This window comes from Polyodon spathula, chromosome 2 (genome assembly GCF_017654505.1).
Source record: "Polyodon spathula isolate WHYD16114869_AA chromosome 2, ASM1765450v1, whole genome shotgun sequence".
Taxonomy (NCBI): domain Eukaryota; kingdom Metazoa; phylum Chordata; class Actinopteri; order Acipenseriformes; family Polyodontidae; genus Polyodon; species Polyodon spathula.
Window position 1 is genome coordinate 45,578,981 of NC_054535.1, and position 26,154 is coordinate 45,605,134.

Below are 26,154 nucleotides of genomic sequence, written 5' to 3' on the forward strand. Positions count from 1 at the left end.
GCTGTGTTAACTGTTTGACAGTGTGGGCAATAATATTTACACAGTGCACTACAGTGGCCATTTTGAAAAGAGCTTTGAAACACTGTAAAGTTATAAGTGAAAGAAAATTACAGGTGCGTTATTAAAACAGTTGTTGCAACATGTGGGGATGTGTAGTGCTATATTTTTCGGAACCCAGAAAGTTGCAATTATTTAGATAGTGCAAAAATGTATTAAAAAGGGAATTTTATCAAACGGTTTCCATAAAATAGGATATGTGTTACTGATTTTTGCTGTAGTGTATTTCAGTCAATTGCCAGGAAACCTAGAACACACCTGTCTGACTTGCTCCTCCAGGCATCAGCTCCTTAACCTCTGTCAGTCCATAGTTCTCTCTAGCAACCTGTTTTGTGGGAAAAATACATACAGAACACCTTTCCAATGTTATAGGTACCACAATATACTAGGGCTATCAAACAATTACAATGAAAAATCTGAATCTTAGTTAATCTTGCTTTTAAATAGCATATTTCATTGATACAATTACTGCATCCATGCAAGTTTGTTTTATTACTGATGCCATTACTATTATTACTATTATTATTAGTATTATTAAGTTTTTCTTCTTATTACATATAAGGCCTTACATGTTCTTGGACCTTCTTATCTTCAAGATCTGCTGACCCCATTTGTCCCTGGTCGTTCCTGGAGATCAGAAAATGATAATCTTCTGATAGTCCCCAAAATTAGTTTGAACTCTGTCGGAGCCAGGGTATTTAGTTATAACGCCCCTCGTCTTTGGAACTTACTCCAGATTCATATCAGGAATGCTAGCGCAATTGAATCTTTTAAATTCAGTTTGAAAACTTATTTGTTTGGGTCTGTTTATTTGTAGCTGGATTATATATAGGGCTTCTGTTTTTCGTTTTTTATTAATTACATTTTTCAGTGCTTATTTTTAGCTATTTTCAAGTTTTGTGTAAATTGACAAAAAAAAAAAAAAAAAAAAAACAGTATCCAAAGTCAGTATTCAAAATTGCAGAATATAGTGCTCGATAAGGCCCTGATGCCACAGTTCACTTGCAAATGAAAATGCACAAAAGCAACTAAAAAGATCAGATTAAAAATAATACATCACAGTATTTAAAACTGTTTAATGATTAACTGTTACACTGCAGTAGCTTGTCTCCTCGCTTTGTTTTGGCTTTGAGGAAAAAAAAAAAAAAAAAAAAAAAAAACGCAGGCCGTGACAGATATTCAAATAAACTGTTACATTGAAGAGATGGGCTTTGCATCAGAAAACTGGTGAAAGGGTCATAAATCGCGTGTGACAGATAAGTGCATTAATTTGTTACATACACACACACACACACATATATATAACTGATATCCGACTTCTGACTGTAACTATTTTCGCTGACGCTTGGACACGACGCGTTTGGTGTGATCGATATAGGTATTATTAATTTTTTTTGTAGTCGTAGTAGTTTTTTTTGTTAGTTTAGTTTTTTTTTTTTTTTTTAAATGGGAAAGGGGTAAAGTCAACGTGAATTTTGTAACCATTTCCATTGTTTTTTTGGCTATATAGCGATTGCTTTTTTTGGGGGGGAGGGGGGGGGGTTGTATCAGGGTGTTTTAGCAGTTTTTATTGGAATCAGAAGCAATCATTATATATTGGAATGCTTGCATAAAGACTGCTGTACAAGTGACATGTTTATTATTATTATTATTATTATTAAAAAAAAAACTGTTATCCTATTTCTGTATTAATATTGTTGCCTCTTTATAGTTTTATATTTACACAGAATTACTCAGAAAAATCCCAGCATTTGCTGTTAAATTGTTTGAACCAACTGCTGAATCACAATGGAGTCAGTTTATTACACACCTTAATGCATTTAAAATGATACTGTACATTTTCTTATCAGTTTCCTTTAAGAGTATCCTTTACTGATGTTTTTCATTGTCATTTAAAAAAAAAAAAAAAGTATTCTTATTGAAAACTAAATCTAACAAAGCATTAATTGAGTAACGGTTACATTGTCCTTAATTGTAAATACTATCACAGTATTATATTTATAGTACTTTGCTCCATAATGCAGTGTTAATTTATTTTGATTTTTTTTTTTAATGCACGATAAATTGCACTCCTCTGTTCTGACGCTCTTAGCATACCGTAATTCATTCCCTGCGGAACCATTTTGGAATACATGCAACAAAATGAGTGCAGTCTGCCTTTTGCATAGAAAGTCATGTAACGTTAAATCGCAGACGTTAACTGCCCTACAATATACACATTGCAGGTATCATTACCATTATCACAAACTATGTAGTAGTTCAAGACATCAACAAGTTATGCAAGTAACAACAAAGTATAAAAAACACATTACAGGTACCATTACCATGAAAAGCACGGTAATAGTAAAAAACGTTTCCAGAGGCTGGGCATCAGATGTACATTCAACCTACAAATAACTTAATCTAACAATGAAATGACACTTAACTGAGAAATTCAGGTCGAAGGTCTCTTCTACATCATCTCCAGGGTGATCAAGGAGCTGCTGAAGACTCCTGCAAAGCAAATGACAAACAGAACACATACATTATTTATCAAGCACATGCAGAACTTGTTGGAAATGGCATTTTACTGTGCGAGCCATTTTACACTGGTTAGTCAAACTTCTAATATTTGAGATTGACTCCAGGATAAAAACATCTTGAAGCTGATGTCAAACTATTCCAAGAGGATCAGCAAAGCATCCAAACATGTCCCTTCTTTAAATCACACATCACCTTTTAAAGTAAATGGCAGGGCATCTGTTTATCATTCATCCTGGCTTCCTCTAGAGGCTGCTGCTTGTGAATCAGTGGGCTGTGTTCATGTGCCAGCTGTGAGGAAGGGACCTGAACTAATCCCAGTGAAATGTGGAGCTTCCGATTTCAAATCGCACATGTCAGCTGGCAATATGATCAGTCATCTTAGAAGTGTGGATCCAAACACTTACTGCAAGCCCAGTTATAGCCCATGATTGCATGAAGTGTGTGTTTTTTTCCAGTTGGGAACTAAGCAACACCTCTGTGAATAAGATTTGTTATTACATTATAGAAATGAGTGACCCGAATGCCTCTCTTTTTGTTTGTTTATAAGTGTAAGCAGAAATCAAAAGAAGTTCACCATGAATAACTAGTGGTTATCAATGTGAATACCAAGTATGACAGGAGTACCCATAACTCCAGACACGTTGTGCTTTCAGTTGTGCTTAAATCTATCATTTAGCTATCCGAATATACCGTTACAAGTTATTTAACTCATGATCTAATGACTGAGCCATTACTGAAACAAATCACTGGAGGAATTCAATAATCTCCAAAATAATATCAGGTACGGCAACCTGTCGGTGGACCAGTTAAAGCAGGAAAATAAAATGGTTGGATCAATGCATCTTATTTATTAAAGTTATAATGCAGATCCTTGAGTCAGTCAGTCAGTCAATTAAGGGTTACTTCAACTGCCTTCACCCATTTGCAAATAACTCAACAAGAAGCACTGCCTATTTCATTCAGCCACAGCGGGGAACAAATTACATAACCAGTGTTACATAAACTGGCAAGGAAGTTTTTCTTGAGCTGAGATCCTCTCTGTTAGCAGATTTCGAAGGCCCTGGTTCTGTTTTGCATACAAGGACACACCAACTAAATCATCCCAGTGGCTATTAGCTGAATCATCAACACCACCTTCGCTGTGACAAAGCGAAAACAAGTGCACAATCAGCAGTGCTGAATTACTCATAATCTTCCAAGCACTAAGTAAATGTGAGCTATTTTGATCTTGTAACTACAGTTAATCAGTGTTTGAAATCCCATCACTGACATAGTGTGGAGCTTTTCCGCTGCTATCTGCTCCTCTGTGATGAGCAACCCTTTGAATGAATTGCAATTCTCAGAAGGCCCTGAGCAAACTAGGGCAGATATATTGGAACTTCCACTGTAGCTGTCTCTTTCATTTCCCACAGGGGATGTTCAATACTAAATGGCCTGACCTACATACAGTTCAGAATTGCACTGTCCAGAAAAATGCACTGGTAATTAGCTGCATCAATTGCAGAATCACAGTAGGTAATGCATTCATTGCTGGTGTTACATACTTTCCCTCAGTCGGGAACAGTTCGTTTAAGTCCAGCAGAGTAGGCTGCACACCCTTCTTGTAGAGGGCCAAGGGGAAGTGCAGGTCCACCACAGGGGAGTTATATATCATCAGACCACATGTTATACCAATCAGGTGGAACCAGTTGGGTTCTACAAAACACTGACAGAGCGATTTAAACAGAGCATCAGCATCAAATCATGAACAAAATAAAAAGGCACATATCACACAACACAACCGAAAATAAATTGTTTTCTTTTAGTTAAGATTAGAATTAAAATATGACAGACGCTAGATAGTAGATACTCTATTTTGCCACATACATTGAAAATACTACAGCTATTTTAGTTCAGTTTATATTGAAGAAAATCAGTACGTGTCTCTCCCTGTCAAAAGGCTGCATTCTGCTATTTTTAATGATGGTGGTGATGAACGGTGACCATATTAAGTAGTTAGTACTCATAGACATCATCTACAGCATCCTCTATGGTGCACAGGAATAGCCTAACATTTAAACAGGGTGTGTGTGTGCTACATTAAAATAAATAGGACTGTATAATGTCTCAATATTGAACTACAATATAAATTCTCTGTTTTAAATTATGTTATATATATATATATATATATATATATATATATATATATATATATATATATATATATATATATATATTACACTGAGTGTAAAAAACATTAGGAACACCTTCCTAATATTGAGTTGCACCCCCTTTTGCCCTGAGAACAGCTTCAATTTGTCGGGGCATGGACTCTACAAGGTGTCGAAAGCGTTCCACAGGGATGCTGGCCCATGTTGACTCCAATGCTTCCCACAGTTGAGTCAAGTTGGCTCGTTCCATCTCATTCCACAGATGCTCACTTGGATTGAGATCTGGTGACTGGGCAGGCCCCTGCAGTAAGCTGAATTTATTGTCATGTTCATGGAACCATTCCTGGACAATCCTAGCCTTGTGGCATGGGGCATTATCCTGCTGAAAAAATCCATTAGCAGATGGATACACTGCTGCCATGAAGGGATGCACCTGATTGGCAATGATGTTCAGATATCCTGTGGCATTCAAACATTGCTCCACTTTTATCAAGGGGCCCAATATGTGCCATGAAAACACACCCCACACCATCACACCACCACCACCAGCCTGCAATGTTGACAAGCGGCAAGATGGATGCATGTACTCACCTGGTTTTCTTCATACCCTAGTCCTCCCATCAGCGTGAAACAGCAGGAACTGGGATTCATCAGACCAGGCAATGTTTTTCCAATCCTCCAGCGTCCAGTGTTTTCATTCCTTAGCCCACTGCAACCACAGTTTCTTGTGTTTTGCTGAAAGTAGTGGAACTCTGTTAGGTCGTTGGCTGCCACACCCCATTTGTGTCAAGGTACGACGAGTTGTGCATTCCTTATGGGTCTTTCGGCACCAATGTTGTACTGGACTGTCAGTTGACTAACTGTAGCCTGTCTGTTGCTCTGCACAATTCATGTCAGCCTCCTTTAGCCTCTTTCATCAATGAGCCATTTTCAACCACTGGCCTGCCGTTGGCTGAATGGGTGGTGGGGCATCCTTGATAAACACAGGAAACTGTTGTGCGTGAAAAATCCAGCAGCGTTGCAGTCCTTGACACACTCAAACTGGCGTGCCTGGCACCTACTACCATACCCCGTTCAAAGGCACTTAAATCTTTTGTCTTGCCCATTTACCCTCTGAATGGTACACATACATAAACCATGTCTCAATTGTGTCAAGGCTTAAAAATCCTTCTTTAAGCAGTCTCCCTGTCATCTACACTGACTGAAGTGGATTTAACAGGTTACATCAATAAGGGACCATAGCTTTCACCTGGATTCACCTTGTCAGTCTATTTCATGGAAAGAGCAAGTGTTCCTAATGTTTTGTACAGTGTATATAAACTGTACTTCTCTTTGTTCATTAATTAGTGTTCTTTACCATTTTTTTCTTACCAAGTGCAACTTCTTTCATTCACTGGACAGATGGCCAACCAACTCCAGATATTAGCTTGTCAATCCAGAGGAAGGTATGATTTTTCCAAAGGGTTAACTTACTTTCTCTGAAAACCAGAGGTGGTTTGATTCTTTGTGTGAACATTCCATAGACCGGGTCCAGCAGCTCTTTGAGAAGCAAGAGGAAGAACTCCTTCGCAAGCTCTCCTTCCTCTCCATCAAAAACCACCTGGAACCAGACATGAACAACACATCAACAGGCAGGTAGCCCTGTCCTGGAAAAACATCCAGTAAAAAGAAAAAAAGTAAAAAGTAAAAAGAAAGTGTTAGATATATAAAAATAGAAGTGTGGCAGACCATCCGACAGATGTAGACTTCGCAAATACTTCGCTGTGACTGGCTGATTTATAATTCTCGCTATTACGGTGATCGTGATGGGGGCTCCAAGTAAAAAATAACTAATTGCGTTTAGACGTGCCATAGAAAAAAAATATTTATTGGCTTTACAATGTGCAAAATATGGAGATAGTCATTTTACCTTTGTATCAGTTGAAATTGAAGTGCTGCACATTTCCACAATAATAAAAATGAAATTTAAGACATACCAAGTACTTTGCTAGCGTTTTTGTCCAAACAAAGTATTGCCATGGCCAAAGGAACTGTTAGTGTGATGTAATACTTGGAGTCATTAAGAACAGGGCACTCATACAGAATCACATAGATCCACATGGCCTCAAAATCTGGTGAGAACAGGAGAGCTGGGGAATCAAGAGGCTTTCAAAACTGTTTGCTGCAAAGAAGAGCAAGCCGACCACAGTGACATGCGCCAGATAACAGCTAGACTGAAACTGCTACAGGCAGAGAAGGGGCCTGATCCTTAAAAGTTAGCAATGCTTTCGAAATGTGCTAAACTTCTAGCAATGTCCTAAAAAATGTTAACATCTGTAGTTGCTCCACAAAGCAGCAGTTTCTAAAGGATGCTAAATATAGTGTAATCTACCAAATATTGTCATCTCTTCACATGCAAATACTGTATATTTTTTTTTGGGTGGACTGTCCGAAATTTTACTTGATTAAAATAAACAAGTACCGACACATACATCCTGTGCCACTGTAAATACAACAGATCACTATGACCTACTTCTAAATTTTGTATATGTAAAAATGTAACTGGGACATACATTGCTGATACAGAACCACAACTGTAATGATTTCCATTACATGAGGGTAGATGTTAAAACTTCCTGCTGATTTGAACTCGGCTCTCGCCAAGATATGCACCAACTAAGACGTAGCTTTACAGTAAACTAATGTGATCCATCTGAGTTTCCTTCCATCTGATGATGTAGATACCCTTCTGTCTGGTGTTGATGGCTGAAGTGTAATGCTGGCTCCAGGGATCAGCTTATCTTGCCTCCCCTGCGCATCAGCAAACACAACGGCTGCGATGCTGGCTCCAGGGATCAATCACATTGCGGTCGCCCCAGTGCATCAGCATGACAACCGTCTGGATTGAGCCAAGTAGGGTACATCTCCGGTGTCTTCAAGTGGGCACCTGATACATGTAAAACTGTTATCTTGATAAACTGTACAGTACAGATGTTCACACAGGCATGCATAGTGGGGGATAACAAAAATCTACTTAATGAACACATACAGACACCTGAAGGAAACACCTACTGTACGTCCCATACTCAGTCTCAGTTTTGTTTTCTACAAACACATCATAATACCTAAGAAATTAAATTCCATTAGTTTTGCCGTGATGCTTATTATAACTTTACTTCTGTTTTGGGTTCCTTTGAATTGAACAGAACAATGTACAAGAAAGGTAACCCTGGACTGAAACACAAAAAATGCTGAAAAATACTTTAAACAATAAAGTGCTTTACTGTGGCAAAGTGGCTGCTGATTGTGTACAGGTGCACAGGTGATGCAGTGCAGAAATAACCACAGGCAGGCAATTATAATGCAGTTAGAAAAAGGGCTTTATTTTTTTGTACTCTGGCAACCAAACAATAAACCTCCTGCAACATACACCTATGTGTAAAGCACAGAGGGAATTTTGTAAATGGTTCTGCACAACCAAATAATAATAAACATTCTTTTAACTGCGCCACAATAATACAAAACACGGTCACCAGCCTGGGTGTGTGCTGTAGTGCTCGTGCTGGGTGTGTGCTGTAGTGCTCGTGCTGGGTGTGTGCTGTAGTGCTCGTGCTGGGTGTGTGCTGCAGTGCTCGTGCTGGGTGTGTGCTGCAGTGCTCGTGCTGGGTGTGTGCTGCAGTGCTCGTGCTGGGTGTGTGCTGCAGTGCTCGTGCTGGGTGTGTGCTGCAGTGCTCGTGCTGGGTGTGTGCTGCAGTGCTCGTGCTGGGTGTGTGCTGCAGTGCTCGTGCTGGGTGTGTGCTGCAGTGCTCGTGCTGGGTGTGTGCTGCAGTGCTCGTGCTGGGTGTGTGCTGCAGTGCTCGTGCTGGGTGTGTGCTGCAGTGCTCGTGCTGGGTGCTAATAATTACAGAGAGTGAGTGAAGTGCAGTGATGATGCGGTTTGGTGCAGGCCCACAGCGACAGCTCTGGATACGTGCTAGCTGTCTAGCGAGCAGAAAAACATTGACAGTTACCAACACACAAACTCTTTTATATGTTTCTTTTGGGACAATCTCCCAGTCCTTCCAGTTCCTCGAATCCCAATACTAGCAAAGGAAAAGATGAATGATTCTCCAGCCCCTTTATGCTATCATGCATGACTCCTTAGTAAACGACTGCAGCTGCTACCTCGTTTACCTTCCAGGTCAATACATTCCTGCAACGGAGTCTCGCCTTCACCCAGGCTGACCGACTTCCCGACCTTGGAAATGAACTGTCAGGCCAGCCCATCCAAAGACTTTCCCTTTCGTTATTTCGTGCCTTCACAGGTCAGGAGGGAGATTTCGAACCAGAACTATATCTCCGTCACATTCACCCATTCTAATAATCTGGAATATGGGGGCTTCATCTAAGTCTCGAATAACAACCGTTAAGATCAATAACTGGGATTTTAGGTTTGGTTGTAAAATGTCTGTCATTGCATAAAGAAAATAAAGTCAAAGAGAAAAAGATAATCTCCCTGTCGTATTTAAAACAATGAAATAGACACACAACACCAGCAAGGATTTCCATGAGCTGAAATCACTGAATTGTTAACTATTTAAAACTATTACAACTCTCAGTCACGAAATCATGCAGTTTACTCTTAAATTGCAACAAAGACAACTGGGTCTGCAGCTTTAGTTTGGACTGGAACTCATTCCAGTACCATGGGGCATAATAAGCATAATAAGGATCTTTTACCAGCCTCAGTACACACATTTGGGATTTTAAAATGCAAAAAAGAATGAGATCTGAGGCTATGGTTACTATGGGAAGCTACAAGGTATTCATTTAAATAAGTATATTCATATAATTTACATTGAATAGCCTTATATACCGGAATACACCAGTGCTTCAATCTGTGTAAAGCCAAAGAAGTCCAGCCTACCAATCGTACTATATACAATGATGAGTATTAAATCTTGTATTTGTATTGTACCTCGATGCTGCATGATATAGCGAGTCCAGTTTACCTACAGTTGATGCTGATGCAAACCTATATACTGCATCACCAGTCAATTTGCAGCAAAAACATACAAGCAATAAGCCTCTTTTTTGTTTCCATAACATATATAACATGTGCACATCATAGTGACGTTTATAGTGTATTCCCGTGCCCAACAGACGAGTTTGGAAACATGCATCCAACTCTGTCCATTGTACACTGCCTTCCTTCTGTTCCTTCAATACGGTCCTATTAGCATATGGTAATGCATCGGTAAATAGAAACATGAGATGCAAATATATTCTAGGTGGACATTCAATATGCACATAGCACAATCAAATTTGAATTGGGTGAAAGCCCTCATTTGTCTGAATATACCAATATCTGCGTGATAATTGCGATACGCTAGTTCCAACAACTGCGCACCGTTAGTTCAAACAACTGTGCACCGCTGGCTCAAATAGTGTCAGAGTAACAGTCCACTCTGGAGTTGGGTACAATAGTACAGAACCCCAACCCCCGTCATACAGTCTGCTGTCATACTGCAGTACATACTGTGGTGACACCAATGATAGCAGCTTGTCGGGGTAATGCCATTGCTAATGGTGCCTGTCCATCATTCTGCATTCTCACTTGGCTGTTGTGTGCAGTTGCTATATTGGTAGTGAATGCGCAAACAGTTTTGCAAGGCATAAACAGATTTGCGAATTGCTCAAAAAACTGCTGTATTTCAATGTCTTGCAACTGCTTTCTGTCATTTTGGAATATCTCTCATTTTGTGCCAAAAATTTTTTTGCAAGGCACAAATTTAGCGAGGGGATTGCGCGAAGACCGAAGATCGGACACAATACGTTTTGCAAAGAAAGATAAGATGCCCTGTTATTAATGAACAAGTTTTCCCAGTAGCCCATGTATAAATGCGCATAGTTGGGCACAAAAGACGACCCCATTGCTGTGCCCTGAGTTTGTAAGTAAAACTTATTGTTAAACATAAAATAATAAAAATAATCTTAATACAAATGCAGTTAGTTCCAACAAAAAATAAACTGGTAACTGTTTTTTTAATAGAAAATATGACAGAGGCTCTAATTTGTGTCTTTGTGTGGTATATTGCTTTATAGGCTTTCCATGTCAAATGTAACCAGAAAAGATACAACAGTGTATTGGACTAGTAATTTGATAACCTCTCTTGTATCAGAGAGAAGATGGTATTTTTTTTGCAGTTTCTTTAATGAAATAATCAATGAATTGACTTAAAGGTTCCGAAATTGAATTTTTGCCTGAAACTATTGGCCTTCCTGGTGGTTTCAAAGGGTTCTTTCGTATTTTTGGTAATATATAGAACACTGGCATTATTGGATATTCTATCTTAAGAAAATCATATTGATTTTGTGTTATCAAGTTACTAGCATTGGCTCGATCAAAATAAATAAATAAATAAATAAATAAATAAATAAACCCACATTTCTCTCCTGTTTGAGAAGCGTTATTGGATTTGTGGACAGGGGCTCATAATAATCTTTACTGTTTCACTGTCTAAGCACTTCAGTGACATAATCATTTGCATTTTGAATAACAATGAAGCCATCTTTATCAGCAGATTTAACAACAATCGTCTTATTTTCTTGTAGTTCTTTAATGGCCTCTCTTTCCAACCTTCTCGACCTGTGAGGGTGCAAAATAGCAAAAAGAAAAGTATCTGGACGGGCTGGCATGACAGTTCGTTTCTGAGGTCGGGAAGTCGGTCAGCCTGGATGGAAGCGAGACCCTGTTGCAGGAATGTATTGACCTGGAAGGTAAACGAGGTAGCAGCTGCAAGTTATAGACGCAGCTGGAATCGTTTACCAAGGGATCATGCGGGGTAGCATAAAGGGGGCCAGAGAAACGCTAATCTTTTCCTTCGCTTGGGTTGTATACGTAAACCTGGAAGGACTGAGAGCTGCAGTAGAAACTGCCGAGGAATATTCATGAGTGTATGTTTTGAGTGTTAGTAATTGTCTTGTTTATTGTATCACTAGACGGCTAAACTCGTTCCGGAGCTGTCGCTTTTGGGCCAGCACAAGCCGGAACTGCACAGCACGAACTGTCACCAAATAACGTGTTACCACCCACCACGAGCACTACTACATGCACCCGGGACTGGTGACCGTGTTTTAGTACTGTGGGGCGGTTAACGCTTATTGTTTGGGACTGTAAACCCGTTTGTTTGGCTCCGCGCATTACACATTGTTGTGTATTGCCGGAGCGTTTTTCTTTTGTTGGTCACCAGACCCGGATTACAATTAAAACCACTTTCCTACCGGATTACAACTGTTTGCGGTTGCTTTTGCACCGCATCACCTCTACACCTGTTCACAGTCACCGGCCAAATTGCCACACACATTCATCTCTTTTTCTACCAGTTTGGAAAAAGTAGGATTTGGAACTCCTACCGGAAAGAAGTGGATTTTTTCTTAAATTTATTCAAGGGAATACATTCAAGTACATCTGTACATTTTGTTGCAAAATATTTTTTAATGCAATTGTCTAAAGAACTTGTAACAGTTTTTAGATTAAAAGCATTCAGTCTATTAGTGGGTACAAAAAAGCGAGCCTTGCTCCAAACTGCTTGTTGTTTCTTAGTTAATGTATAGTCAGAAGTTGATTACCGGTACGTCTGACTCCTGGTGATGACTCTTTGCGTTGGCATGTACCATCGTCATCTTCCTCTTTCCTCTCCTTGTTTTCTTTGAACTACTCCCTGCTGATTCTCTTCTGGATTGAGACGATGGCCTGACCTGAATTTTGTGAAGATTCACTTGTATGTCCTTGATCACTGATCATCATCAGCAATGACTAATCACAAGACAAATGCTCCACCAAGACTTCCCAGACGGTCATTACCTGGGTGTGTTTATTGGAATGCAAAATACCGTGCCATTAGCTGTTCTTAGGAAATCATACGACAATAACAAGACAAAGAAGCACAGTTTGGTCCTCATTCTTTATGGCACTGTTCTAAGAAAAAAAAAAAAAAAAAAAAAAAAAGCATTCATCTTACTGAGTGATATTCACATTGAAACGCATTTGTTAAACCGATGGTTTTGGATAGATATGTGGCAATGCCATATTGCACAGTGGCAAGTGTGCCAACTTTTGCTTTGGAAGTAATGGTAGTAACTATGCAACACCTACAGTACCAGTCAAAGGTTTGAGTACACCTGCTTGAAACCAGGTTTTTCATGATTATCTATGCTTTTAACTGTATAAACTTGTCTATAAACACTTAATATTTCATTATATGATAATTGTACTTATATAAGCTGATAATCACAAGTGAATTGCATTCAAAAATGTACATCTTGTCAATTTCAATGAAACGGTCACCCAAAGGAAGGGGATTTCAGTCTGAAGCCCAAGTCAGTTAAAAGTCTGAAATGTGTATAACACGGTGTTAGAACACTGGCCTAAGTATAAAAGTGTCTTTGTCAGATGTTCTCTGAGTTAACTAGCATGTTACCTAATTAATCTTTTGTCACCAATTATTGTTAACAGGTGAGGGTTCATGATTACCCTAAATATAGGTAGAATAGGCACAAGTTTGTCATTCCTGAATGTAAGGGTGCAGAATATGGCAAAATACGCTCAGTTAAGCAAAGAAAAAAGACATATGTAATTACTTTAAGAAATGAAGGTCAATCTTTAAGACAAATCGCAAGAACTTTGCAAGTGTCTGTAACTGCTGTGGCCAAGACCAAACGATTTGAAGAAACTGGCACTCATGAGGACCGAACAAGGTCAGGCAGGCCAAGGGTGACCTCAGAATCAGAGAACAAGTTCATTCGAGTCACAAGTCTGAGAAACCGGCGACTTACTGCCCCTGAAATACAAGCTCAGCTAAATGCTACTACAAGTACAGATGTTTCAACATCAACTGTTCAGAGGAGATTGCGTGAAGCTGGCCTAACTGGAAGAATTGCTGCAAAGAAACAATTCTTAAGAGTGCAGAATAAATGGAAGAGACTTGCCTGGGCCAAAAAACACAGAAACTGGACGTTTGAGGAGTGGAAGTCGGTCTTATGGACTGATGAGTCAAAATTTGGAATATTTGGGTCCAACCGCCGAGTATTTGTAAGATGCAGAGAGGGTGAGCGCATGACTTCTGCATGTGTGGCTCCCCCTGTCAAACATGGAGGAGGCAGTGTCATGGTCTGGGGTTGCTTTGCTGGTGACAGAGTTGGTGATCTTTACCAAGTTCATGGCAAGCTCAACCAGCATGGCTATCATAGCATACTTCAGAGGCATGCCATTCCATCAGGATTACGGCTAGTTGGACAGTCCTTCATTCTTCAGCAAGATAATGACCCAAAACACACCTCAAAGTTGTGCAAGAACTATCTGGCAAAGAAGGAAAGTGAAGGACAAGTCAATCTAATGACCTGGCCTGCCCAGTCTCCAGACCTCAATCCCATAGAACTTGTATGGGGCGAACTGGACAGAAGAGTCAAAGCAAAGCTACCCACAAGTGCCCTACATCTCTGGGAATTGCTGCAGAAGAGCTGGGAAGACATGTCAGGTGACTTCCTGCTGAAACTTGTTAACCGAATGCCTCGTGTTTGTGAGGCTGTTATTAAGGCAAAGGGTGGCTATTTTGAGTAATCCAAGATTTAGAGACAATTTTCAATTTTCTTGAACATTGCTTTGACACTCCTTATGTTTTGTTTTGTATATTGTAACATGTGTTTTCATTTTCAAGTATTTACAGAAACATATACGACGTAAAACATTGTCAATTATGAAAAAAAAACCTAGTTTCCAGCAAGCGTACTCAAACTTTTGACTGATACTTTGACTATATAAACAACAGTGCAAAGCGTGACCAGAGTGACAGTGAGCACAATGAAAGTGTACTTGTTTTGTCTGATTGTGTCTACGTTGGCACGTATGCCAAGAAACATTATAGCTACGCTACAGTCCAGCACAGATTTTTTTTTTTTTTCCCAGTGTAATGTCCATATGGCCAGTCTCGGTACAGCATTTGTTATGTGATTAGTTATGTGAACATTCATGTTAAATTTAATTACAAAAACAAAAGACATATTCCTCTAGACGATTAGATTTGACCTCTGACCTTAGCAAATACGCCTTTATATTGTCTTTTTTTAACATATACTAATATCCAGGTATTATAAAAAATAAGATGTACTTCAGTGAGTTACAGGTTCTGTGGCTGTAAACTGAAGGCCTCCTAGCTTATGATGACATCACTGAAACTCTGCAAAGGTTATTATTTTGTTAATGTCGTTCTGGGCAGTCATGGTGGAGCATTTGCCATGTGATTAGTCATTGCTGGCGTCATTAAGTGCAACCTTAACGTTCCATTTCCTGACGTTAAGGTTGACTTTTTATTTCTAACTGCAAAACATGCTAGCGAAACATATATAATACTCCACACAGCATATACAGTATGATGAACATAGTATAAAAATTACAACTGAGTGAAAATGTTAAACTTATCTATGCATTGGAACCTGAAGGAGAGCTATTAGAATATAGATCCGTTAAATAAAAAATAAAGTTTTTATCCTTATTTTATGAAGAACTAGTTTGTGTTGCTAAGGGTTTCCTCAGTATTACTTGAGTAATGCGGTTGTCTTGGAAAACATTTGTGGTTGTCCAGGTTCTTTCGGTTTAATCTAAGTAGACTCTGTAGTCTACTTCCTGTTGTGGCGTAATACAGGACCGTATTTAATTATTCTACTGACCTGCAGTTCGTAGCTTGTTTTTTGAAGGGTTGATTATCGGTAACTTTTTTTTTTTTTTTTTAATAGTTTGAGTGCATACAGCCAGCTAAATTTCAGTATGTTGCACTACTTTTAAAAAATATATTTTTGGTAAATCATGTTGTTTTTTTTGTGTTCATCAAGTTTATTCAAAACGCTGTCAGGTGATTTGTTGCTGGTGATCGCTTAAATAATTAAATAAAGTTTGCCTCCATTTGTTTTGTGAAGGAAACCACAGAGTAGTCTAGTCTGCTGTATTTAGTAAATTTAAGTCATTCTATGAAACTACCGTTAAACAATGAGCAATTGTGATTCTGCATCTCTGAAAATGTCTAGCCTAAGTCCCAAGTATTTTTTTGTTTTCAATCAGCACAGATAGAAATACGCTAGGGAATGACTGTACAGTACAGTGTTTCAAATGGTTTTGTATATTTTTCATTTCTGGGTTTTTGTTTTATAGCACCGAGTTATACAAGAGTGCAGGAAATCTTTGGTAGGATCTGCAATATCTGAACTAATCTTCTCTGTTTAATAATAAACTAATGTTGCAGAAGAGGTTGATCATGGAGGATTAACGGTTTATTGACCTGAGGGAAGACTGTTGTTACTGACAGGGGGCATTGCACCCTGACGGTAACAGCAGTCTTCCTGAGGGGCATTATATTTTCCACTAAGAGCGAGTCAGCAGTACATATTTAATATACGAGTCAGTCAAAATAATGAGAGGTAAGGCTAGATATTAAATCGGACTTTATATACTGTAACCATAAATATTTGCAAGACTTTGATTATACATTTTTCATACATGGAAAAAAGAAACGTTAAACATTTGTCACAAACATCTTAGTGCTGTACATATAATTAAGTAATATACTATTACCAGTGTGACAGGTCGCCAACACTTCTGGAATTATGGGTGAGATTTGCCAAATATTTTGTTAGCAAATATCTATGGCTACAGTATTTTGTTTAAATATAGCTGATACAGCATAAGTAAATAACATAAATAAGAGAATTTTTTGAAGTTCATACCACAAGTTTTTTTCATTGTTTTGTAAATCATTTTCTGTTAAGTCACAGAATCGCCATTCAGCAGTTTTTTTCATTCTTTACTGAACATTTCTTTACAAAACCACACTTACAATAGTTCCTGCTGCATACGATCATTTTGTTTTGTTAATGAGAACCAAAACCACACACATACTTTACAAGCATATCACTGCATTGCACTGACATGTAGAACAAGTTACAGTATATATTAGTCACTCAAAGTACTCTATTCAAAATATTTTCTGCATCAGGCCATAAACACTTTCCTTTTCTATATCAGCTCGTTTTTCTTTCGCCATTTTAAGTTTGTCTGCTAAGTTCGTTCGTCTCCAGTCATGTGCTGTTTTTTCAGCATTGCGATTAACATGTATTTCGTCAAATTCAACAGTGCTCAATTTCAAACGTGTTGAGTAGCATTTTTGTTTTTTGTCTGACTGTCCAGTCTCAAAGTCACCTGCGTCGTTATAACATCGCAGTTTCTAAAGCACCAATTAACCAGTCTAAAACTCATTTACTTTTTGTGAGCTTTAAACTGTACAGTTTTTCCAAAGTAGCACATAATAGGAAGTCTGCCACCCTGGTCCCAAGGTCAATGCAGTACTTCAGATCCAAGGAGGTTCATACTGGACCTCACATCCAGACTTTGACTCAATTCCTCTGCTACCATGTAATCTGTAGACTACCTTGCACAACAAAATCCAACAGTAAAAGTGAATAAATGAGCTTTCCTCTTTAGCCACTCACTGTTGTGTCCAGTACCTAAGTACAGTACAACAGCTTTCAGACACAACCACAGAAGCAGGATTAGAACTTGGCATTTGTAAACACTGCACTTCCATGAACCTCACTCAGAGAACTAACAATGCTTGAACTGAACTTTCCATGCACTTGCTCTGATGCTGGTCTTAAAATACCAGAAATTACGCAAATTAAACAACATGGCAACAAGAATCCACAGAAAGACACTTAACATCGCTACTTTCCTTTGATCAAGAAAACCCGCATTCCAACATGCAGTAGAAGAAAGCAGGATTATAATTGCTAAAATGAAATTTGAACAAGAAATGTATTCATTGAATCGTGACGATCTAACTTAACCATCAAATACCAACATAGTACACTAGCTATTTATTTTTTTTATGTATATAACCATTAACAACCTTTTTGCCTCGCCTCCCCCCCTCCTCTTGCTGAGTTCCCAGCAGAGGTGGTTCCCTACAGTATTTCCTTGAATCATATATCTAACCTATATATTTTACCACAGTAAACTATACGTGACTATTTCATATTACAGCTAAACTACAGTTTGACTTTCATGTTAATATAAAAGAGTCTTGTGCATACCATCTTTAGTCTAAAACATGACCTTGTCAATTTTGTAAAGACTGGGACTTTACAAAAGTATTACAAATTATTTAGAAAATAAAAAACAACAAGCAAAAGCAAGATGAATATCTTCTATTTACAGTTATGTAAACGTGCTTGATAGCACCGGAATCAATATTCTCTGTCGGCTTCTTTTGCCACAAGTTTAAATTGTCATTGTTTATTACTGAGATACTCTTTGTAAAATGAACAACATGGAAATCTTCAGGGGCAACAGAATTCTGTTAACATTAATGCATAAAAATATTAGAAGTCCCTATGCCATTCGAAACATTATTTAAGGTACTAGCAAGACAGGCACACTTCGATTAATTCTTGTTGTCAGCAAATACATAATGGTGTGTGTTTACATACACTTGTTTTCATGCAGGAACATTTAAATTTTGTAGCTAGTGCTATACTACCACCTGGTGGTAGTATAAGGTATTTTCAAAAGTTGTCTGTTGAATTGCTTGAGATGTGCAAACGCGGGTATTGTCACAAATGAAAACTGATAGGAATTGCTTGAGAAAATGCTAATGTAAGTTAAATGTTTGAATCTTTTACTCTTCCCTCACATTTTGAACATCAAAAAATTATGGTTACCACCACAGTAAATTCTTCTAATGGCATACTGTTCAGGCTTATCTGTGTAGCAAGGGGATCCTAAATACATTAAATAAGTCAAAGAATTACAAGAATACAGTCTATACATACTCTGGGCATGAAGTTAAGGTCATGAAGGGCAAAGCATTGTTGCCTTTGTTTGGCGTGAAGATTCGGGGTCACCAAGGCAGTTCCAGAGGGCAGAAAGGCAAAACATAAATCCAACCCAAGGGCACCAAAGTGATTTCATACTCATTCATAAAATAATAATAAAAAAAAAAAAAATACAGTGAGCCTGTTATGATGGTGAAATAGTAATTCAAATAAATACAAATCAATGTTTTCTGAGTGATTCACAAACTAATTGTTACAAAAATAAAATAGATCACTTTTCCAAAAGGTAATTTGGTAAAAAAATAAATATTCAGGGTGGGTTTTTTTTTTTGTTGTTGTTGGTTCTCTTTACTAAACTAGTCACACACCATAGATTGGATTAGAGGCTAGATATAGCCTTAGTGACACAACAGCACAAATAAGCGATGTCAATGAAGGGAAAGTTTAAAAAAAGATTGGTTGAAGATGTATCCATGGCTGGAGTTTGACAACGATAGTGGTCAAATGGGTTGTTCGAGCTGCAGTGTCTGCGCAACTGTAGTTTGCTAACCGCGGTTACAAAACTTGTACAAGCAACGCAGCTTTGGAAAAAACAAAACTCGAAATAAAAACTTCAGGCAATGGAGCGTGAACACTAAATTACAAAACAGCAACAGTCATTGAAATGTCTCTATAAATTTGCAATTTATATACACTGAAGACATGAAAGGATCATAATGTGTACTGCACCATTGCATTTTAAGTATTGCAATTTTAAACCTGTTCTCTCAAAATTCAATTTAACTCTGTCGAATCTCGTCCTTTCTGCAGTACTTGACAACTGTAAGTTCAGATTAATATTATTATTATTGCCGAGGACGAATTGTTGACAAGCCATTGCTTACCTGAACATTAGGTAAATCCAAACACTTCGCTGCTGCTTTAGATAGCTCTTCTTCCTTCTTAAACGCTTTTGAGTTAGCATGGTGCTCACAGACGGAAAAATCAGGGACACTGCCAGTGAACACGAGCGACTGAAAATTCCTTGAAGCGCAGTCATATTGAGCTCAGTCTAACAGCGTCTCTCCTTCTGTTTGCCCTTCATTAACCGAAGATACAAAATGTCTTTCTCGTAGGTGAGTGCTGGGAGATGCACAGTAAAAAGAATGCCAACAATAATACAATATGATAACGAGTCATTTTCTCGCAGGACGAAATTAGACAGAACGGCCCAGCTGACGCTGACGCTGAGCAAGTTTATGAATGGGTTGTATTTCTGATGTGCTGCTGCTGAGGGACACTGGCTGTAATGACGGGTGGGCTTACGGACAACTTTTTATGAAGAGCCGTTTAAAGAAAAGGGTTAATATTTTTTTTCCAGATTTAACTTAAATTTTGTATTTTTTCCCAGATTTATAAATGTTGTGAAAATAAATGTTTTTAAATATGTACATTCAGATATAATCTATAAATCTAATTACATGATTTAACATTTAGCTAAATATTTAACTGGCCAGCTAAATCTGGAGTTTGTATGCAAATGAGATCCGTCTGCTTTGTGCTTTCACGCGATTTGATTGGCTCTTGTAATACTAATTGGAGGAATATGTAGATTTCACATTATAAGGCCAATCAAATTGCGTGAAAGCACAAAGCAGGCGGAGCTCATTTGCATACAAACTCCAGATTTAGCTGGCCAGTTAAATATTTAGCTAAATGTTAAAACTTGTAATATATTTATAAATTATAACTGAATGTACATATTTAAAAACAGATTTATTTTCACAACATTTATAAATCTGAGGAAAAAAAGCGGTTCAAATATTAACGGACACCTCAACATGTGTGTGACTCTAGACTAACATAACAAATCAGTCATGCGCAGTAATGTTGGTGCAACATACGACGGATGTTTATTTGTTTATTTTTTGTGCGATCCAGAAATATGGGAAAGCCCCAGTTTAAATGTAAAATATATTTCTGGAGTACAATTGTTATCTCTGCATATGCGATGCTTCTATATCATTAACAGATTCACATCTGCTCTTTGTCCAAGCACATAAACAGATCTTGCTTTGTAAATGAGAATCTGATTGGTTTAATTTGAAGTATCCCATTAGTTGCCTTACTGCCTGGAAATTTAAATACAAATCCACTGAAGATTACCTTATCCCATAAACAGCTGGAATAATGTATTTACTTATCCCAACAATAAACTACAACAAAGCATTATCATTACTGGAGCCTTTTCATTTACACGACTGACAATTTGTAATTGTATCCCATGTCAAGTTACTGTGCTGATTTTAATGAAGAATATAATCCTTGCAGGCGACGGTTAAATCTGCTTTCTGATCGCTTGTCACTGGTTTCCAAAGCAGTGACAGTGTCCAGGAGTTGACGAACTCCACGCAGATCGCTGCTGCGTATTTTGATCTAGTACCGGTAACAATACACTACGTTTTAAATGTAGCCTACTGTAATAAAATGTGCATATATCCACTCAATAGGCCTCATGAATTATAGAAACAAAGTTAATTAACACACAAATAACTTCTTGCAAACATACTCCTCCACAATACAATGAAAATATATGCGCTTAAGCACTATATAGGTAAACAAAATAATTCTGACAAAATCCAATAGACAAATGTAACTAATGAATAAACACATTCGCTTTACTTTCGTGTGAAACTCAGCCTGCCAATATAGGTAACTATCTTTTTTTTTTGTTTGTTTTTTAATCAAAAGAATCATTGGGAAGATTTTATTTATTTATTTACATATTTAGTTATTTAATAAACCCATTCAAAATTCCTCCAACTTTTTTTTAGTTCTGATCTCGCGTCCACTCGAGAGGGGTATTGCTTCAGAACGAAGGCTCCCAGTGTCGAAACCAGGCGTATTGGTTGTGAACGAAGGATCCCAGTTGCGCACACCCAGCACTACCCTATATGTGTGTGTGATAATATATATATATATGTATGTGTGTATATATATATATATATATATATATATATATATATATATACATACACACACACACATACAGTTCCTTGCAAAAGTATTCAGACCCCTGACCAATTCTCTCATATTACTGAATTACAAATGGTACATTGAAATTTCGTTCTGTTCGATATTTTATTTTAAAACACTTAAACCCAAAATCAGTTATTGTAAAGTGACATTGGTTTTATGTTGTGAAATATTTAAAAAAAATAAAAAACTGAAATATCTTGCTTGCATAAGTATTCAACCCCCACACATTAATATTTGGTAGAGCTACCTTTCACTGCAATAACAGCTTTTAAGTCTTTTGGGGTAAGGATGTACCAGCTTTGTACACAGTGTCAGAGTGATTTTGGCCCATTCTTCTTGGCAGATTTGCTCCAGGTTGTTCAAGTTGGTTGGACGACGCTTGTGGACCGCAATTTTCAAAGAGTGCCACAGATTCTCAATGGGATTGAGATCAGGACTTTGACTGGGCCACTGTAGGACATTCACCTTTTTGTTCTTGAGCCACTCCAATGTTGCTTTGGCCTTGTGCTTGGGATCATTGTCCTGCTGAAAGGTGAATTTTCTCCCAAGCTTCAGCTTTTTAGTGGACTGAAGCAGATTCTCTTGCAGTATTTTCCTGTATTTTGCTCCATCCATTCTTCCTTCAATTGTAACAAGATGCCCAGTCCCTGCTGATGAGAAGCATCCCCACAGCATGGTTTGTCTTGAGGCATGGGCAGTGTTAGGTTTGCGCCACATATAGCACTTTGAGTTTTGGCCAAAAAGCTCTCTCTTAGTCTCATCTGACCACAAAACCTTTTCCAACATCGCAGCTGGGTCACTCTCATGCTTTTTGGCAAACTCCAGACGTGCTTTCAGATGGTACTTTTTGAGTAACAGCTTCTTTCTTGCCACCCTCCCATACAGGCCAGCGTTATGCAGAGCTCTTGATATGGTTGACTGGTGCACCATTACTCCACTCCCAGCCACTGAACTCTGTAGCTCCTTCAAAGTGATTGTTGGCCTCTCTTTGGCTTCTCTCACAAGTCTCCTTCTTGTTTGAGCGTTGAGTTTTGAGGGACGGCCTTTTCTTGGCAGTGCATGGGTGGTGTGATGCAGCTTCCACTTCCTGATTATTGATCCAACTGTGCTCACTGGGATATCCAAACACTTGGATATTATTTTGTACCCTTTCCCTAATCTATGCATTTGTATTACTTTATCTCTAACTTCTGTAGAATGCTCTTTGGTCTTTATTTTCCTTCAGATTCACAGCTTTACCAATGATCCTTCAACAGTGGGGTTTTTATCCAGAACATGTGACAGCAACTTTAATGGTTCACAGGTGGAGGCCAATGGTAAGGTAATTGTGTCCTCGTTAGAGCAATTTCTTTCATCGGTGCAAACTGGGAGCTTCCACAGCACAGGGGTTGAATACTTATGCAAGCAGGATATTTCAGTTTTTTTATTTTTCTTAGAAATATTTCCCAACATAAAACCCAACGTCACCTTACAATAATTGATTCTGAGTTTCAGTGTTTAAAAATAAAATATCAAACAGAACGAAATTTCAATGTAACATTTGTAATTCGGTAATATGAGAGAATTGGTCTAGAGTCTGAATACTTTTGAAAGGCACTGGTATATATATATTGTGAGCGGGTAGGTGCACACGAAGAAAACAGACAGTAGTTTCCAAAACAAAGCAAGTCTTTATTCCAGTATTCTATACAGCTGGCTCTTATATTGCAATGTCCAAAAGAAAGTAAACAGTTCAAACAAGGTTTCAAACAAAAACCAAACCACCAAAGCAAAATTGCTGATGTAAACCAACCGGACCAATAACCCTGTCCAGTTAGTGAATAGGTAATTCCACCTGGGTTTTGGGTTTCTTCTTTAGGAACCCTTCTCCTACCCTTATTCTGCAGTCCAGTCCCTTTGCGAATCTCAGCAGTGGACAGGCCGTTCCTCATAGCCCCCGCAGAGAACAGGGAATTGCAGATGCAAAGGACCACCACGTTATCCCGTTCCGATCTTATTGTAGATAATCCTCAGAAGTTCTCAGGCAGGCAGGCAAACAAACAAACAAAAAAAAACCCAGACTAGCGGCACATGCTCTCTTTTACCAGCCAGGCATTTGGCCGTTACAGGCTACAGGTGTGGGCCAATTAAGGCCAATGATAGCCTAACAATAGTCCAACCCTAATTGCCTACCTAACCACACCTGCAGCCTGTCGGTCCGTTAACTCCTTGACATCATGGCAGGCATGTCTGCTGCCCACAGGTCCATCTGATCATTCCTGGCAAGCTCTGTGGGCTCATACCAAGCCTGTCATGAACGACTCCTGGTGGTAAACTTGTGAGCTGGCTCACAATATATATAGTAACGGATGTAGCAGGACAGGGGGCCTGCAACCCTAAGAATGTTTGTTACCTGGATGTTATTGCTAATTAAGGTTGAAAGGGAGTCTGCTCTAGGCTGCTGAGTAGAAGGACATAGGAGTACTCTGGGTCCGAGCAGTCACGGTGTAAGTATTGTCCCGTGTTTTGTTTCTACAACAGGTAAACAGCTTATCTGTCCTGCCAGTCAGTCAGGGACCTGCTGTGTGTGTAGTCAGTGCTCTTGAGTGCTAGGTTTTGTTTGTTTACTTTTTGGTTGTAGTAAAAGTACACCTAAGCACTGAAAAATCCAAGTTTTAATTTCTGTGTCACATTTTTAAAGTAAAAGGTTCATTTAAAGAACAGGTTTTAATTTCCACGTGCTGGGTATGGGAAATAATACCGGGTTCACAAGTGGGTATAATATTATATTATATATATATATTATATATATATATATATATAGATAAGATATTTAACCTATAAATATTAATTTTACAATTTAATCGTGCAGAATTTTATATTTTTTACATAAAATAAAATCAATCAATAGAAGATCAGCCTTTCTTCTGCAGCAATCCAATCATAAGAGAGTGGAGGTAGACCTTAAACAGTTGAAGGTATTCTCTGCCTCGGCTGAAGGTCTTGAGTAGGTTTAACCAATGGGCGAGTCAAAGACCTGCCCCTTGTTATGTAGGAGTCCAAGCACGAGTAAGCAGAGTCGGGACATACAGCAGTGTAAGAATATCTGAATAAAATATAGAGACCGTTATTGAGAATTATATTGAAATCTTCAAAGTAATATTAAAATTGTTTTTTACAAATTAAAAAAGAAATAATGTCAATAGGCAATGGAGACAACGTAGTCAATTTGGTTACCAATCAAGTTTCAAGAACTTTATCAGAACAATTGAAGATTGTTTAAAAAAAAAAAAAAAAAAAAAAAAATTACAGCCTGCTTCCGACCCGGACCCACTACTATAGGATCCGACCCGAAACCGCAACCCGCTGCAGCAACGTCTTCTTGTCTTCTTACCTGCGACCCGACCCGACTTGCTTTAATAAAACCTGCAACCCGACCCAAACCGGCAAGTGGTAAAAAGTGTGAAGTGATAGCAAGATGAAAACATCGTGCATTCTAAGCTGGGTATGTTTTTCAAGAGAAAGGCCGCGTAATTACTGTATTCAGCATGTAAGTGTACTTTTTAATGTGGTAGGTCAGATCTTGGAGTGGGCTAGCCTTCTGTTCTCTTTATTTGTATCTCCGTTCTCTGCTGAGTTCAATGCTGGCAGTATCGTAGCCTAGGAAGTAAATCCGAGGCGCGATTATTGCTGGTTGAAACTTGCTGCTGCTGTGGCGGCTCTGTAACGCATATAAACTCTTTTTATTAAAAGTTAATTTGCTGAACTTTACTAATCATGTGTTTTTATGATATTTTACTGTAAATGTATGTTTTTTAAATCTCTAAAAAAGATTACCCTAATGTATGTAAAAATATGAAGTATTATACTATTTTTACACGGTTTTACTGTAATAACATTATTTATATGGTAATTCGCTCACCAGATAACATTTTTTACTGTACAAATGACTGTTATCAAGAAAGTCTTACCGTAATATGTACTGTGATACTGTTTTTGATACGGTATATTACTGGCAACCCAGGTTTTTTTTACCATAAAATCAACAGTTTTTTTTTTTTACAGTGTATGTAACACTGGTTTTCAACTGCCACTCTGCCCCCGCTATCAAATTAGCACTTTGCTATCATTAATCTATCTAAATAATATTAGAGTGCATTAAAATTAAGAAAAGAACATGGAATTGGTGGAATACTAAGTGAGCGCAAACCTATAATGAGATGTAAGGATTTTGCCTTGCACTTGGACAATCGCTGACCTTCCAAAAACTTTGCACCTCCTCTTACAAGGTGCAAACCATTGTAGAAGCGAGTAATTAAGAGCTGTATAAAAGCACACACCTTCAGAGACTTGTCATTGGCCTCAGGGCTCTTGTTGAGGACAGACAGGAAAACCTTTGTAGGAGAAGGGCAAGACGGAGAAGACGTTGCATATTCAATCCCAGGGTCACTTTGTTTGGGATGCTGGAGGATGCGGTGGGAAGGCGTTATCGTCTCACTCCACAGGCCATCCTAAACCAAATAGCTGAATTTCACCTTTTCATCACCTAGTTGACTGTCCTCCTGCTAACACTGATGGTATTGACTTT

The 26,154-nt window shown here is 38.3% G+C and overlaps 1 protein-coding gene across 1 annotated transcript in view; it reads right to left on the reverse strand.

Moving 5' to 3' along the window:
• The window catches only part of LOC121326658 (probable E3 ubiquitin-protein ligase HERC3), a 48,434-nt gene continuing 22,280 nt past the window's right edge, over positions 1 to 26,154 (reverse strand). Inside the window, 6 exon segments of the mRNA XM_041270003.1 lie at positions 1 to 382; positions 2,484 to 2,550; positions 4,125 to 4,285; positions 6,204 to 6,237; positions 6,239 to 6,330; positions 6,714 to 6,841. Of these exon segments, the coding sequence (XP_041125937.1) occupies positions 305 to 382; positions 2,484 to 2,550; positions 4,125 to 4,285; positions 6,204 to 6,237; positions 6,239 to 6,330; positions 6,714 to 6,841 (560 nt within the window). The 3' untranslated portion in view covers positions 1 to 304.